This window comes from Oncorhynchus nerka, linkage group LG2 (assembly GCF_034236695.1).
Source record: "Oncorhynchus nerka isolate Pitt River linkage group LG2, Oner_Uvic_2.0, whole genome shotgun sequence".
Taxonomy (NCBI): Eukaryota; Metazoa; Chordata; class Actinopteri; order Salmoniformes; family Salmonidae; genus Oncorhynchus; species Oncorhynchus nerka.
This window is the reverse complement of record NC_088397.1, coordinates 69,493,600-69,511,136: the sequence shown is the minus strand read 5'-3', so window position 1 is coordinate 69,511,136 and position 17,537 is coordinate 69,493,600. Positions and strand designations below refer to the sequence as shown.

The window sequence follows — 17,537 nt, the reverse complement described above, 5'->3', positions numbered from 1 at the left end:
TTTTCAATGCTGAATTGAATGTCATTGAGAAAACAGAAAGGTGTCACAAAACATCCTTTCTGAATTTAAAAGTAATCCAATAAGTAATTATTTTGTTTTTCTGTATCTGTAATCTTATTACAATATTTTTGCTGGTAAAGTAACTGATTACAGGTAGTACCGTTTTTAGTAATCAGATTTCATGTAACTGATTACATGTAGACTAATCAGTTACTCCCCAACCCTGTGCAAGTGCATGATATGTGTTTATTTTTGTCAAATCCCTCGCGGTGCAGATCATAGGAGACTCTTATCACAGAGACGGAAAGGGGGGGGGCAAAATAAATTTATGCACGATGGGGCACGCGCGCAGCCGGTTTGTGTTCAGTAAAACATAAGCTATCACCTTCGTTGGTTGGTAGCACTGCGCTACTGTATAATAAGAAGGGTAGGTCGCCTATCTGCGTGGAACTACTATTCCCAGAATGCAATTGCTGGTCTATCTTTCCGGAAAACATCCGCTCAGGATGGACACACATGAACTCAAAAGGTACAGTGCAACTACAGCGACAAAATGTGCTGTTTTAAGGACATTAATGCAGCCGTTCTGTTATAAGGGGACATGTGCATTATATTATGCCTACTTTAAAATAACTCTGTGGCTAAGCAATTTAATATCCGCTGACGTTGATGGCTAACCGGGTTAGCGTTCCTATTGATAATCAAAGTACCGGGATTGTTTTATTTATCTGTCCGCAGGGTTGGAGAGGGAGATGCGGAGAATCACGAACCGGATGAGAACAACGTTTGTTCACTTACTCTGGGTCCGGGGTTGATGTTGGATGGTTCCACGGTAGCCTCTCGTTTTCTGCACGTAGAGTTGGAGCTGAACGTTCACCTTCGCCGGCTCTCGTTCAGTGAGCCCGTGCACTACATCTACAACCCGCTGGAGTATGCCTGGGAACCGCACCGCTGCTTCGTTGAGACTTACTGTCGTGGCGGACAGAGTATTCTCTTCCTGGGGATGAACCCGGGACCCTTCGGCATGGCTCAGACCGGGGTAAGGATGTGCAGGCAGGCCAAAGAGAGAGACCAACAACTCTCACTTGATAGCTACATTGTTAAGTTAGCCTACTTCAATTCAAGGCAAAAGGTTAATAGTAGCCTCCTAGAACTTTTGGTTGATAGAGGACAATATAAACGTTTATTAGCACTTTCTCATATTCACCATTGCAGAATGGAAATGTCTGGAATAAGGTGTACACATAAGTCAATATCGCCCACTCTGTTTAAATCAAAGTCAGGGTAGAATAGAGTTGTATCATTATCCACCTAATCATCAGTCCTCTGCTCTCAGGTACCCTTTGGTGAGGTAAACTATGTCCGTGATTGGCTGAAAATCACTGGGGAGGTTGGACATCCCCCTTCGGAGCACCCAAAGCGACTAATCAAAGGCCTGGCCTGCATTCAGAGCGAAGTGAGTGGCTCCCGTTTCTGGGGCTTCTTCCGCAAGCTGTGTGGTGAGCCAGATGTGTTCTTCCGCCATTTTTTTGTACATAACCTGTGCCCACTTATGTTCATGGGTACCACCGGCAAGAACTTAACACCCCCTGAGCTAGTCATTGGGGAACGTGAGGCCCTCCTGGCTCTCTGTGACATGGCACTGTGCCAGGCTGTGGCTGCCCTTGGTGTCACCATGGTGATTGGGGTTGGCAGAGTGGCAGAGCAGCGAGCGCGGCGAGCCCTCACTGCGGCAGGCATGGAGGTACGGGTGGAGGGCATCATGCACCCATCCCCCAGGAACCCGTTGGCCAATAAGGGCTGGGAGGCAGTAGCTAAGGCCAAGCTGGAGGAACTGGGTGTCCTATCCCTGCTGACCATGTGACCTCTAGCTAATCAGCCTCCATGAGCGAATACTGTATTTGCTGTATGCTGGCCTGGGGGTATAAGTTGCCCGCTGGCACAGATCTAGGGTCAGCTTTCCCTTCCCAAATCTTAACCTTCATCTTTAGGGGGAAGAACACATCACCCAGGCCCTCTCACACAGCAGTCCCTGTTGAGCAGCAGTTCCCCTCCAGAGCTCTCATGTTTATAGGCCATGCGGAGAAATACTGCATCACAATGACTCTCCTCAGATGCTGTTATATCCATTACAGAAAAGATACATTATGTCTATATGTACTTTACTGTGGTGTGTACTGCCTCACAGCATGTCGACAGGTACTCATCTCTGACCTTTGTGAGGACATTCTGTAGCATATTACCTGGAAATAGTTCCAGAGACTGTAATGAATAAATTAAAAGTTTTTAAAATGATATCATTTACAACAATTATAAGATTAAAGATTTTCAGGATTACAGTAGATACTGTATACAGGTTTAGGAGGAGCTTGCCTTAGGTCTTTTAACAGCTCTGTTGCTATAAGACTCTGGTGATGTAACTGACCAGTTAGTCTAGAATAGGTTTTAGTTTGTTCTTCAGAGTTATTTCCACTGTTAAATGACAATGTGTTGTAATTTGTTAACAAGAAAAACAAGTCATGTTGCAGTATTTTCTTCTCTGTCTCGACAGTGGTTTGCAAATTTGGAGTGAATGTGGGCTAGTTTTCTGTCCCATTGTAACAACATTGCTAAAGCAATGTTTCTCATTTGGTCAATTTAGTACATGTTCAAGCCAACCATTGTTGCTTGGCTGATGCTTTATGCATGCGCATGCCCTGTCCTTACCTGTTACTTCCTAGCAGGTCTTAACGTGTTGACATCTTATCATTACTACTAAGCAAAATTCTGACCTTCAAGGTCCTAAACCCACATTACTGCATAGCTAGGTATAAAGCCATCTCTATAATGTTTGTACTGGGACGAAGCCCCAATAGGTCATGCATAATTAGAAGAAGCCCTTGACATACATGACACTCAAATGGTCTTGCACCGTGCTGTTATACCACTCAGCTCTGCAGGAGGTTAAGCTTGTAATGGAAAAGGGCAGGTTTCCCTCCGATGATTTCTTCTCTGTCTCGACAGTGGTTTGCAAATTTGGAGTGAATGTGGGCTAGTTTTCTGTCCCTTACACAACATTCTGTACACCTCAGGCAAAATTCCACAGGTCAGGTGATCAAGCTTTCTGTGTGCCACTCTCCATTTTTAATTTAACCTTTATTTTACTAGGCAAGTCAGTTAAGAACAAATTCTTATTTTCAATGACGGCCTAGGAACAGTGGGTTAACTGCCTGTTCAGGGGCAGAACGACAGATTTGTACCTTGTCAGCTCGGGGATTTGAACTTGCAACCTTTCGGTTACTAGTCCAACGCTCTAACCACTAGGCTACCCTGCTGCGAACCTAAATCAGGTGGTCCCTTAATAAGAATGATCGTTTTAGAAATGCATGGAATTAATCTTATGCTATTGCCTTGTAATGCACTTTAGTGTGTACCTGATGTTAATGTTTAAAAAAATAAACAAATTAAACAAAAGAAATGTCCTCTCACTGTCAACTGTGTTTATTTTAGCAAACTTAACATGTGTAAATATTTGTATGAACATAAGATTCAACAACTGAGACAAACTGGACAAGTTCCACAGACATGTGACTAACAGAAATTGAATAATGTGTCCCTGAACAAAGGGGGGTCAAAATCAAAAGTAATCTGGTATGGCCACCAGCTGCATTAAGTACTGCAGTGCATCTCTTCCTCATGGACTGCACCAGATTTGCCAGTTCTAGCTGTGAGATGTTACCCCACTCTTCCACCAAGGCACCTGAAAGTTCCCAGACATTTATGGGGGGAATGGCCCTAGCCCTCACCCTCAGATCCAACAGGTCCCAGATGTGCTCAATGGGATTGAGATCTGGGCTCTTCACTGGCCATGGCAGAACACTGACATTCCTGTCTTGCAGGAAATCACGCACAGAACGAGCAGTATGGCTGGTGGCATTGTCATGCTGGTGAGTCATGTCAGGATGAGTCTGCAGGAAGGGTACCACATGAGGGAGGAGGATGTCTTCCCTGTTATGCCTACAATGACAACAAGCTCAGCCTGATGATGCTGTGACACACCGCCCCAGACCATGACGGACCCTCCACCTCCAAATTGATCCCGCTCCAGAGTACAGGCCTCGGTGTAACGCTAATTTCTTCGATGTTAAATGTGAATCCGATCATCACCCCTGGTGAGACAAAACCGTGACTCGTTAGTGAAGAGCACCTTTTGCCAGTCCTGTCTGGTCCAGCAACGGTGAGTTTGTGCCCATAGGCAACGTTGTTGCTGGTGATGTCTGGTGAGGACCTGCCTTACCACAGGCCTACAAGCCCTCAGTCCAGCCTCTCTCAGCCTATTGCAGACAGTCTGAGCACTGATGGAGGGATTGTGCGTTCCTGGTGTAACTCGGGCAGTTGTTGTTGCCATCCTGCATCTTTCTTTTGGTGTTTTTCAGAGTCAGTAGAACGGCCTCTTTATAGTGTCCTAAGTTTTCATAACTGTGACCTTAATTGCCTACAGTCTGTCTTAACGACCGTTCCACAGGTGCATGTAAATTAATTGTTTATGGTTCATTGGACAAGCATGGGAAACCGTGTTTAAACCCTTTACAATGAAGATCTGTGAAGTTATTTGGATTTTTACGAATTATCTTTGAAAGACAGGGTCCTGAAAAAGGGACTTTTCATTTTTTGCTGAGGTTAAATATTTAATTGCCACGACTTTGCTCTGGCATTATTATAATGTTTTTGTACATTAACTCATTTCCACTATGTAGCATTTCTTTTGTATTGCGTAAGGCAAGGAATGGACTGTATACTTCATTCTCATTATTATACTAAATCAGCCAGTTATTTGTATTATACGCTATGGTTTAGTGGAACATTACACAGGAGTGCTATGTAACATGCTTAGTGGAAAGTACTTCCATGAATTCTCTCTGTTCCTCTTTTAACTCTGATCACAATGGCTCCCAGTCATCAGGAGCTAGCAGGTAGAGAGGGCTGCTGCAGTACGGTGGTTTGATGTTGTTTGTCTTGATCCTGGATAATGCATAAATCCTAAAGTCACCAGCTACGGGCCTCACCATTACAGGGTGCAGATGTGTGTCTGAGAGAGAGAGGAGGGGCCGCCATCTTAAATGGGTTTGTCTGGGGGGAGCTTGATGAGGCAGGACGTGGTGTCTGTATAATGGCCATTCGCTCTCTCTCACACAAAAACTCTGACTTCAGAGCACCTGCACACTCAAAATCAAATCAAATTTTCACATGGTTAGCAGATGTTAATGCGAGTGTAGCGAAATGCTTGTGCTTCTGGTTCCGACAGTGTCGTAATATCTAACAAGTAATCTAACAATTCCCCAACAACTACCTAATAAACTCACATCTACAAGGGGTGAATGAGAATATGTACATATAAATATATGGATGAGCGATGGCCGAGCAGCATAGGCACACCCACAAGCAAAATCACACGTATTCAAATGCACACACACTATCTGAACTCTGGTCTTTGCCGTGACACATGTAGCGAGAGTCACATATTCCTTCTCACCCCCCCCCACTCTCTCTCTCACACTTCTGCAAACAAGCACAAAAGCTCCCTTGCGTTCTTTATCTCTCTCATACATGCAAACACACACACAGAATGGCGCTCCACCGCAGGGCTGAGAGCATAGCTGCAGTTCCCTAATGACTCCCATCCCTCTCTGTTCTGTGCCACATTATTAATTAGCTCAATGAGCCTTGCCAATAGGACCCGCTCTGTGGATTAGAGTCCTGCGGTACAACACGCACACTCCTCTGCAAGTACCCTCCTGTGTACTGTCATGGGCCATGGATGTGGGTCTAGGTGAAATTCAGCTGCTGTCCTGTCTCTCTGCCACAAACCCAAGCTGTGCTGCGATGAGCAAACTGCCTGGCATGATGGAGGCTGACAATAGAGGGGTTTGTTTTTGTGTCACGGTGTTCCATCCACCCATTTTGACACACAAATGTTGCTCATAGGTAAGACGAACATATTATGTACAGTGTATTCAGCATATAGTAAATGGGGTAAGACAATAACCCCTCAAGATAGTCCAGTTTGATGCTTCAATCGATTCTGATGTTCCTCAGGTGCATCATTTTCAATTTTGAGACTGATCCTTTCAATGTGTGTTTGACTTGGTATTTGTGTCTGGCTTGTTGCTTTTCAAACATGACAGTCCACTTGACTGATGATGTGTGGGTGTTTGTATGTGCATTTCAGCATCTTACGCCAAGGAACAATGGCGCAGGACATACTTCTTGGCAGCCTGACCTCCGAGTGACCCCACGTCCATGCGCGAGGAAAGGACAGGGGAGCTAACGTTAGCCGGCGTGGGCCTGTCAGAGCCATCGATTCTGTGATGAATGGAGGTGGCGGTTATTAAACCAGAATTAGAGCGAGGGTGGAAGGAGGGGGAGGCAAGGAGGAGGGGGAGAGGTGATAAATGAAGGGGCGAAATGTTCTGCAAGAGAGGATAGAGGAGGTGGGGGGGATGTTGAGGGAGGTGGATGGCACAACATCAGCATCATCCCTCTTTATTATCCTCCAGGGCCGCCCGTCATACGGAGAGAGCGAGGGCACGAGAGGGGCACACCTAACTGATAACCTCCACACTGTCCACACACACTGGAGGAAAGGGGGTTGGGGGAGTGTAGGCGGGGGTACACATTACTGATACCCCCCTTATGGAACCTTAAATTCTGCCCCCCTCTGCTTGGGCTGTTTCCTCCCCATTCCCATCACTCCGTTTGGCCTTCAGTGTTGAGATGACTGGGGTTTCTATTGGAATATTAACATTTTTAAATGTGCAGTTTTATCCAGCCTCATGTTTTTGGAAAATCTAGAAAATATAAATAGATGATTAAAAAAACGTCCTGCTTATAAGAAAAGGTTACTGTGAAATGAATTGGATAGATTCTCGTAAGATGAATGTTCTCATTAAAAAATAATTTTATGAAAATTTGAATGTATAAGTTTAATTTTCCTAACTGTTTTGCTTATCATAAGAATTGTTGTTTAAAGTCTTGTGTGACTCCCATTTTGCTTGAACTCTTCTTTTTTTCTGTGGCTGCAAAGCCCATCAATCATGGCGTGCTCTCGAGAGTGGGACGGTGCTCACGCGGTACACACAGATAAGTCATACAGGCGCAGGATATTAGTCGGATCAGCAGGGGGGAAAGAACAGTGAGGGTTCACCGTGCGGCTACGACACGGACGTACATGCACACGGTCATATGGGGGATTGATTTTTCTAGGCAAATCCATTTACCATCGGCCATTGCTGTTTTCAGTGTGTTTCGAGAAAATACGAGACGAGACAGATAAATTGTCACATTTCTGCACCATGCACTGTACTAATCACTTCCCTTCTCCTCTCTCTACCCCCTCCATCGCCCCCACTGCTCTTTTTTAGTAGTGGTTTATTTATCAATGTTTTAGTTACTGTCGATGCTAATTTCTGCCCGGGTTTGTCTTCATTACACCTCTGGAGTCGTTAGGAGAGAGCGTGCTGTTGGGTTATGTAGAGGCACCACACTGCTTCTCACTCACTTACTATGGTAATTATCTGGCTTGGTAATGGCCTACCTCCCTCTACAAATTTAAACCACCCCCCACATTTTATCAGCTACAAGTTATTTGTTTTCCAGTCTAACCCAGTTTGTCTCCTTCAGTAAATGTGGATTTTGTCGATGTTAAGGTTGGGTTGGCCTGAAAAACTAGTTCCCTCACCACCGGACCTAAACTGTCCTCAACTGTCCACATAGAGGCCAAGAGACTATTGGCTAATGCTGGTTGTGTCATCATTATGAGCAGGTGAAGGTTCAGCGGAGTCTTACCCAGAGGCTTATAGAGAAAGGGATGCTTCAGTTCTCAACCATTCTCCAGTCATTACTGAGAGGAATAGAATGTCTTGAATAAATTAGACGCTGGGCCGACTGTGTGTGTGTGTGTGTGCTTGTGTGTGTGTGTGTAGTGTACGTGTGTGTAAGGCAGCAGGTTGAAACATTTGATAGTATGGCCATTGTATGCAAAGGAAACTGCTCCACATTATCAAGGTGTATAATTGCAGTACTTTTAGAAAAAAGGGTTCCAAAAGGGTGGCTGTCCCTATAGGAGAACCCTTTATGGTTCCAGGTACAACCCTCTGTGGAAAAGGTTCTACATGGAACCCAAAATAGTTCTTCCTGGAACCAAAAGGGTTCTACCAGGAACCAAAAAGGGTTCTTCAAAGTGTGGGGACAGCCAAAGAACCCTTTTAGGTTCTAGATAGCACCTATTTTTCTAAGAGTGTATACTTGAAGATATACTGTATATTGGGAAAAAGCAGCCTTGATAAAAGCACACCAGCAGAGAAGAGTTTATTGACTAAATGTTAAGCTGGCATTATCAAAAGAAGGCAGACTTATTTATGGGGCGGGGGAAGCGGGAGAAGCTCCGTGAGTTATGTGTGAACAAGCCTTAGGACTGTATACAGCAGACAGATATCCTGCTGCCTTGTCTCAAGTCTCTATGGGTTGAGAGCAATGTGCATTGTGGTGCGGCCAGTACTCTTTGTGGTATTTCAGAGGCTGTGGTACTGGCTGTGGTAAGCGACGAAGACAGATTCTGTTCTCTGAGTTTACAGATGGTATTCCTGAAGTAGTCTGCTCCTCTTTTATTTCAGCTTAAAATTATTCATTTGTTCTGAGCAATGAGCTGTCTAGCTGCCCTGCTCAGGTGATACTTGTGATTGGGTTGATGGATGAGAAATGGCGGTGGCACGTAGATGGCAGAGGGCGAACCAATCCCTCAGTTAATTAGAAATGCTGTGATTCCACTGTGAGTGCAGCTTTTAAAAACACATTCAGATCTGAATATGAGACCTGCCTCCGCCTAATGTGACAACCTTCATATGTGTGTTGCCAGATGTTGAGGATGCTGTGAAAAAGGTACATTTTAATTCATATGAATAACTTCAAAGGCATATTCATGACTCTGGAAAATACTGTATGTCGAATCAACCTACGGTCCACCACTACATCCTTCTCATATACCTTAAGATCTGAAAATACCTTCTGGATAGGTGTAAGCAATATGGAGGTAAATTGAATAGAATAGTACTTTGTTAGTCCATCCATTACTACAATCCATTACTAAAGAAATGTGTCTCTTGATCTGCTCCTATTCTCCTTCGACAACACATATCAGCTGCAGTGGGTTTCCCCTGGAGGGTGGATGGTTAATGCGTTTCTCAAGGGCACAATGACAGTGGATGGTAGCTATCATCTGAAGCCAGTAGCGCTCTGGTTTCACCCACCTTTATCATCCGGCCCAAGATTTGAACCAGCAAACTTTCAGCTACTGGTCTGCCTCTCAGTGTTCTGGGCTTAACATCCTACCAATACCAATTAAAACCTTTCAGATCAGACAGGGACAATAAAGAAGTGTAATGGCCGGTAGGGGCTATAGGTCTTTCTATTTTTTTCTCTCTTACCGATCCATCTAAGAGCTCAACTAGGTCAACAAACAAAAAGCAATTAAGTGGGGCAGCAGCCTCCTTCAGGGAGTTGGTAATTAGAGAGCGGTGGGGACAGCTTCATTCTAAATAGGTACTAAAAGCCCCATCCATCATCTCCACTGTGAAGGCTCCCTCTCAGGTCATGTGATGCACAAACGAAAAATGCATGTGTTTATGTTCAGCGATTTAAATTGTGCTGCCACATTTGCATTGCAGAAAGGGGCAAACATATCACATTCCCTTGTGATTGGTTGGATGCAAGGCGGTGAGGTTAAGGATTCAAAGTTTATGGACTGGGCACTACCATTGTGAGCTGAAAGTGGGGAAGGTTAAACACAAAGGACACAGCATCCTTGACCTGTGCTGTTCCCCCCACCTCCAACTGCCTGCCCCTTCTCTTCCTCCATATGGTTGGGAACCTGTTAATATGGCAATATGGGGAGACTTTAACTGGTAAAGAAGAGAAGAATCCTAATTCAGTGAAGAAAAACAGTGTTAGGAACTGTTCAATCTGTTGGAGGCCATTCATGCATTCATTTGGATATTTCCATACAATTACGCATTTAATATAGCTTCTAATCAGCATCAACTTATTTGAGATACACTGAGCGAAATATCTTACTCATTTACTAAACGATCAGGCAATGGGTAGAAAAACATTTGACAAATTTACCACTTACCATTATTTGGGCAACAATTTAGAAGCTTAAAACCACTGGAACAGTGGTAAACTTGCCTGGTATTGGACGCAGGTTTATCTTGTCACTACCAGGAAGATGGTTCGGGAGGCAAAGGAAAATTGAAGGGCCAAAGTTGCCGAACATCTGTCATGACTTCCGCCGAGGTCGGTCCCTCTCCCTGTTCGGGCGGCATTCGGCGGTCGACGTCACCTGTCTTCTAGCCATCGCCGATCCACCTTTCATTTTCCATTTGTTTTGTCTTGTTTTCCACACACCTGGTTTGCATTCCCTCATTACTCATCTTGCATATAACCCTCTGTTTCCCCCCATGTCTGTGTGTGGAATTGTTATGTGTAATGTATGTGTACTCCAGGCTGGTTTGCGCTGGGTTATTATAACCTGTGTGTGTTCAGTTTTCTGAGTAACGTGTTTTGTTTGCCTCAATAAAGGGCTCAGTTTGCTACCCATTTCTGCTCTCCTGCGCCTGACTTCCCTGCAGGCAGTTACACACTCCTTTACAACATCTTTGGTCACCAAGTCTCCAAATCTACAATTAAATGCCACCTCCATTCCAATAGTCTTTTGGGAATGGTCTGTTATGAAACCAAAAATAATAAAAGCATTTGATATTTTCTGAGACACTTGGTATTTTAATTCAAATCGTGTGCTGCATATTTAATAACCACCCTAAACTCTACACCCCCAGTGGCTCTGTGACGCCCCCTTGACAACTGTGAGTCGAGGAAATGTCTGGTTGCGGCAACCAATCATATCGCCGTCTGTAACCAAGACTTAACAAAGAATTGCACTCGCCAACCAATCCGAGACCCCAGTGCAACCAGGAAGTAACCAAGAACAATGAGAACAGAGCTATAGAATTGGCTGTTGAATTGGAATTTCCTCTTCATCTCTACCATGAACATTTCATTCAACAGTAAAGTTTTTTCGGCTTACGTTATCTTTTTTTAAATCAGAAGTTTGGTTGTCTGCTGTTTTCAATTAGAATATCTAGCACTAGCAGGTAAGATCAGTGCATTAGGCACATCTAACAATTTAGCTAGCTAGTGAGCTAACTAGCTACAGTACTTGCAGTACGAGTGTATTTTGACAGATTGTCAAAATAGTCTAATGTCAGCCCCAATACTTCCACACTAAGCTAAAATCATAAAGTGTGTGATTTAATAGTAGGCCTATGTTTTGTCACACCCAGTTAGCTAATGTTAGATACTAATCCTTAACCAATTTTACTGTGTGATATTGAATAAACATGCACTTTTTTTCCCTAATGTGTTGAGATGTTAAGTAAAGGTTAGGCACTATTCATTGTTCCATCTATACATCCAATCTACACACTGATTACATTTTACATCTTATACTCACCATTACAATCTTTTCCCGTTATTTCCATAACACACATGGAGCAACACATCTTCAAAAAGTTGCCACATGGGAGCCTTGTCCTGAAAGACACCCGTTTCTACAGATGCACCATAGAGAGCATCCTGTCTTGTTACATCCCCATCTGTAAAAGCAGCTTCACCGTCCCCTGGAAGATCACAAAGGACTTCAGCCACGGCCTGTTCTCTCCGCTTCCATCTGGCAGATGGTAAGAGCATCCACCTCCAGGCCATAAGACTGTTGAAAAGCCCAGTTGTCCACCTGCACAACCTGCTGTTCACCTGCACCTTAAGAGACTGACTCTCTGTAACACTGACCCACTGACTCTCTGACTCTCTGTAACAGTATTGCTTCCGTCCCTGTCCTTGCCTCAACCTGGGCTCAAATCAGGGATCCTCTGAACACTTTTGCAACTTGTCACCCACAAAGCATCGTTAACTATCGCTCCACGAAAGCCGCGTCTCTTGCACATGCACGCATGCATGCACACTCACTCACTCACTCACTACCATCACTGCTGCTATTATTTATTACTGTTTATATGTACTGCTCACTTTATCTACATGTTGATATAACATTTCATACTACATACTGTTACTGCTAGTTTTATTCCTACTTTTGAGAGATAGCCAAATAATAGACTAAAGGAGCCTAACATTACTCCTTTATAGTCCAAGTATCTTGGATGTTCTGTTTAAAGGTGAATTGGCTCTGGAAGCCAAAAGAACCAAACACTCCATCTAAACGTGAATCGATTCTCAGTTGTGATACGGCTGACTGACTTACTTAAACAAATGCGGTTTCTGCTGACAATTGAGATGTACAAACTATGGCATAAGGGGACTACGAGCGGATAAGAGGCAGTCTGTAATTTTGATTAAGACATTAATGATCGAGCTAGGATGTACGTAGTCAATATAACTATTTGTTCAGCACTTTTGAAATGTACAGCAACAGAATTTAGAACATGGGCCGTTCTTACAGTGTTCTTCCTGTACACCCAGTCAGAAACGTAGGATAAATAAAGGGGGCATATAAGCAGACAATGGAAGCTCTTACAATATTCGATGATTACATTTCCAAAAACAGGTTATAAGCTACATGTGCACCACCAAGTCAGAACAGTAGGCGAAATTAAGTGGTGAAAATAGCCCAAATTATTAGGGTGAGGCACATGGGCTACTAACAGCTTACTACACAACATATACTTAGTATTACTTTCTTAGCTACAGTATACATATCTCCCTGGCATATTACATAGTTTATGCAGCAGCATACAGTACAATACATTTTTGGACTCACGTTGTTGTGCTGTGCTCACTTGAACAGGAAGGTGGTGCGGCGGTCCTTTGTGGGCAAATTTTGTCATCAAAGTCTGGCATTCTCTGGATTCATGGTGCTTTCAAGACAACTGGGAACTTGAATTTAAAAAAAAAGGTTGAATCATGATGACGTCAGTGATCTTCAAGTCGTAGCTCTAGAAAGAGGCCCGAGTTCCCGATTTACAATTCCCGAGTTGGATTAAAGTTCAAACGTATTTTCCCAGTCGTAGCTCGTTTTTCCCAAGTTCCCAGTTGTTTTTAACTCACTAAAGTCAGGTTTTGCAGTTCCGAGTTGTTTTGAGCGCGGCACAAATCATGCTTCATTGACAGCATGGCCAATGTGGAATGTCAATCATTTTAAACAAGGAAAAGATACCCTTAATCTTAGATTTGGGACCACACAGCCACTCAACTGAATAGCAGGCTAATGATTGCTTTGCAATGCTTGCAGTTAGCCACTGATTCCTTTCAAACCACTGATTGTTGAATTTGCGATATCCAACTTGTTGTGTAATGTTTATGGCCGATGAGCACCGATACGTTTTATTTATAATTTCACTTAATTATTTATCTTCATATGACAAGGATTAAAAAGGATTTGCCAGTAGATTGTCGACTTGATTCATGATGACAACTGCTAGCTAAGATTTTGAAAGTAAGAAAGCTACTGTAGATATAACGTGATTTGATGTCATTTTATCTTTGGCCAATGACCTTAAGCTTTCTTGGATGGGCACTTCTCATGTAACTCTATGGCAGCACCCAAGGGGTTGAAATTTTCGAGCTCTACCCTTTGACTTGGTGGAGATGTAGTGTCCCCATGATTGACAGAACACTGAGCCAGTCACGGCGCAATGCTCCATATTTTCTGCTGGCTTGCCCCACCACCACAGAAAGCACTTCTTAAATGTTTTTATTTGCTCTGCCCCACCTGCCCTGAATGACGGGTCGCCACTGGCAAACACATGCTGTAACATGGAGATATGGCCCTGTGGTAAGACTAACCCCATAAAGATGTGTATCAATTTAACCTTTTGTTTTTTATTTTGTATTTGAAAGATAAGGTCCTTATGCTTACAAAACCGTACTGCAAGCGGTGCATGTTAATGTTCAGACCGAACTTCGGGGCTCTTAACAACTTCCCGTACAGAATACGCCTTCGTCCAATGACTCTTACGTGTAATGGAATTGAACTGAGAGTTTATGACCTCCACACCTGTGCCTGGCTGGGTCTCTGTCTGTGACCTCCACACCTGTGCCCGACTGGGCCTCTGTCCATTCTCCACATCTATGCTTGGCTGTCCTTCAGTCAGCTCCTTGTCCTCTGTTCCTTACGGGCTGGGCATTCTGATTGGAGCCACCAATCAGTCTCTCTCCATTTTAAGGTAATTATACAAAATTGTAATTATTTGTGTTCAATTGTTTGTCCCTCTGTGGTGTTTATGACCTCCACACCTGTCCCCGGCTGATCCTCTATTTTTCAAGCTTATACAGCATCATTTTTCATTGATGTATTAGTCAACAGTATTCTCCCCTTCCTCTTAATTTACTCTGAACACAAAACCCCTTAGCTGAATGCTGTAATTACATTCTGATCAGTTAATGTCAGTCTTTGAATGCGCCATTGTATAAACTATTTAATTTTCCTGAGTGTGTGCTGTGCACTGATTAAAAAACAAATTAGAGTACATTTGTCATTCTCACATCTTCCTCCAATTATGTTGTCTTCAATTACTTCCTTGATTTACAATCAAAATAACTTAGCCAACATTACGTTTTCGATGGGATCATGGTATTACATTTATAGATCAAGCCCTTTCTCTAAAACTGGGATAAACAAGATTTAACTCCTGCGGTGTTTAGGCCTACTAAATGTACCCTTCTTCATAGCTCAGTATTTGAATTGTTTATTTCATAGTCTTTTTTTGCTCATCTTTATCAAGGGTGCCAATTATTTTTACCTGACTGTATGTAGCCTGGGTATGTATGTATACAAGTATAGCACAGGTGAGAGGAGAGCATACGGTTCTTTCCGCCTCACTAGAACAACATGGAATACACGTCTCTGCATCCTTTCTATGGTAATATTTTGCAGGGAAACTATGTATGTTATATCATTCAATAAATGGGAACCTCACTCAACCAAATATCTATCTACTTTTACTCTGATAAGCCAATTTTATGTGGAAGCGTCATGAACCGCGCCAAGGACAGCGGTCATTAGTAGTGTTCAACAGCTCTGTTCTCATTGGCCAATTAATGGTAACGTCTTGGTAGCGGTGCGGTCTCTGTTTGGTTGGTGAGGGCAATTCTTCGTAACTTCTTGGTAGGATCAGGGATATGATTGGTTTTCGCTACCAGAAATGTCCTCGACTGACTCTCTAACCGCCAGTACAATATTGTACCGAAATACCATCAATTTTCTAATATGTAAGAGATGGTACTGTGACTGTGCTGGAGTGATGTGACGGTTGTGTTGAGTTTATAATGGGCCTATGTAGCCTATTTTTATTTTTTTATTTTACGTTTATTTAATAATATGTGACCAAAAAACTTGAGTTATTGTAGGCTACAGCTTGGGTCATCTATTTTGAAACCTCCCAAAATAAAAGCGTTTGATGTATTTTTGAAAGATTTTTCTTCAAACCGTGTGCAGCCGATTTCAAAACTTCCCTAACATTGACAAAATAACGTGTAGTTGAAAAGATGGGCATGTTTTAAGGCGAATGGTCGTATTTGAAACTACTTGTGTAGAACGTCAGCGGCTCCGTGGCGCAATGGATAGCGCATTGGACTTCTAGGTTAAAGATCGTAGTGATTCAAAGGTTGTGGGTTCGAGTCCCACCGGAGTCGACTTTTTTTAATCTGTTGATAGTGAAACATGAGTATAGACTGACAATGGAACATGAGCATTTGCGAATACGCAAAATGTGTTTAACCTCAACTATAATAATAGCCAGAATATTCACCTCCATTGATAAGCCAAAAGGCTCTATCTACACACAAGGTAGCATAATCTATCGCCGAAATTAAAAGAAGATTCACCAAAAATGGCATACTTTTATTAACGTCAGATGTCGGGTAGCTGTCATAGTCAATAACCAAATAGGCGACCCTTTACTATCCATACAATCTTGAAACATGTTAAAATACTGTGCTGGCAAAAGTTGCTTGCGAACTGCTTGTTGCTCTCGACGTGCTCGTTCAAGATTACGCAGCCTGAAGGCCTGCGTAACAGTGCACGTGGCGTAGTGGGTGTGGACTCGGAGTTGGCGGCTGGTGCTGGAAAGGCTTCCAGGCATACAGTGTCGGAACAGAGAAGTGCAACGAAAACCCATCATTCACCATGAAACATAGAACTTCTTTAGTAGGTTGATGAAAAAACACACCATCAACAGAATAATTCCGCTATGAACAGCAGACATTGAACACACGCAATGATGCCCCCAATTTCGGATAGAATCTCCATAAATAGAAAGCATTGGCTGGATAGCCTATATCCCACTAGGAATTCCCAGTGTAGTTCATCCAGTATTACGTTTAACAGAGGTTTACTACTGAGTAGTATCAATACCAGAACATAAACAGGTATGCCGTCATGTATTAACAAATACTGACCGCATTGTTCTTGAGGTGACATTTGGTTATATTCTTATTTCCTATTGAATTTTGTGGTTATAACAAGGCAAAACACTTAAATACGGATTAGGCAATTATGCGTTTGAATGCTGATATTTTATACTGCAGAGACGTTAACTTCTGGCAGAGAGAAGCTGCATGTTTGCGTTCAATCAGACTGAAAACAATGTTTCACTCTCCCACAGACTTGCAACATCAGCTCGCTCTAGAATGAAGCCTCTGTACGCTGGCTGTGGTCTCACAACTAAACATAGGCTATTATATTTTACTAAAATCCGTCCCACTCCATTTAGTATGATATGTTACTTTACATTAGGTAGTATTATATGCTACAATATGGTAGACAAAGAACGAGAGTTTGAATAGCCCAGTATTATGGGCCCTTTGTTTCTGCATAGGCTGTTCAGATGGAAAGAATCATTCATTTGAATTTGTCGTCTATACGAATCAGGCATGCAGGCCTGTTATATCTACTATGTTACACAACATTGAGGATAAATTGTAAGGGAGCTCTCTTACCTTTATTTCGGCAGCCTTGTGTTATGACGGCCACGTTAAAATAACGGATCTCTCCAAGTTGATATTTTGAAGTGCCCTCCCTAAACGATAAATACAAAGTATAGACCTATATCATCCATGATCTTAATGTAACCGGGTGCTCATTATTCTTCTATTTCGCTAACATCGATTGTTTCAGACCCAAGCTCATGGTTCTGTAAATAACGGGACCAGCCCTTGTACAAAGTGATTTGTCCATTAACAAACTAAAGTTCGAGTCAATTCATTAAAAGTATATTGATATGTGTCCCTGCACTTAATGCCAAGGAAAACCAGGTGAACTAAGGCTAATAAAATGAATATGAATAATATACCTGCTCATATTAATTACACATTACAACAACATACAATTGTCATGATAATAATATAGTTTAATTTATAAACGTTATTTTATGAATATGTTAATAATAATCATCTTTATGATTTATCATGTTTTCAATCTTATACAAAAATAA

At 42.7% G+C, this 17,537-nt stretch overlaps 1 protein-coding gene and 1 non-coding gene across 2 annotated transcripts; both read left to right on the top strand.

The window, feature by feature from the left end:
* Positions 1-464: 464 nt before the first annotated feature.
* Positions 465-3,461, top strand: smug1 (single-strand-selective monofunctional uracil-DNA glycosylase 1). The gene is made up of 3 exons (XM_029687836.2): positions 465-529; positions 739-1,039; positions 1,337-3,461. The coding sequence occupies exons 1-3, from the start codon at positions 465-467 to the stop codon at positions 1,862-1,864; spliced, it is 894 nt and encodes a 297-aa protein (XP_029543696.1). The 3' UTR covers positions 1,865-3,461.
* Positions 3,462-15,648: 12,187 nt separating this feature from the next.
* Positions 15,649-15,738, top strand: trnar-ucu (transfer RNA arginine (anticodon UCU)). Its single transcript is given in 2 exon segments — positions 15,649-15,685; positions 15,703-15,738. It is a non-coding gene; the product is annotated as a tRNA-Arg (tRNA).
* The last annotated feature ends 1,799 nt before the right edge of the window (positions 15,739-17,537 follow it).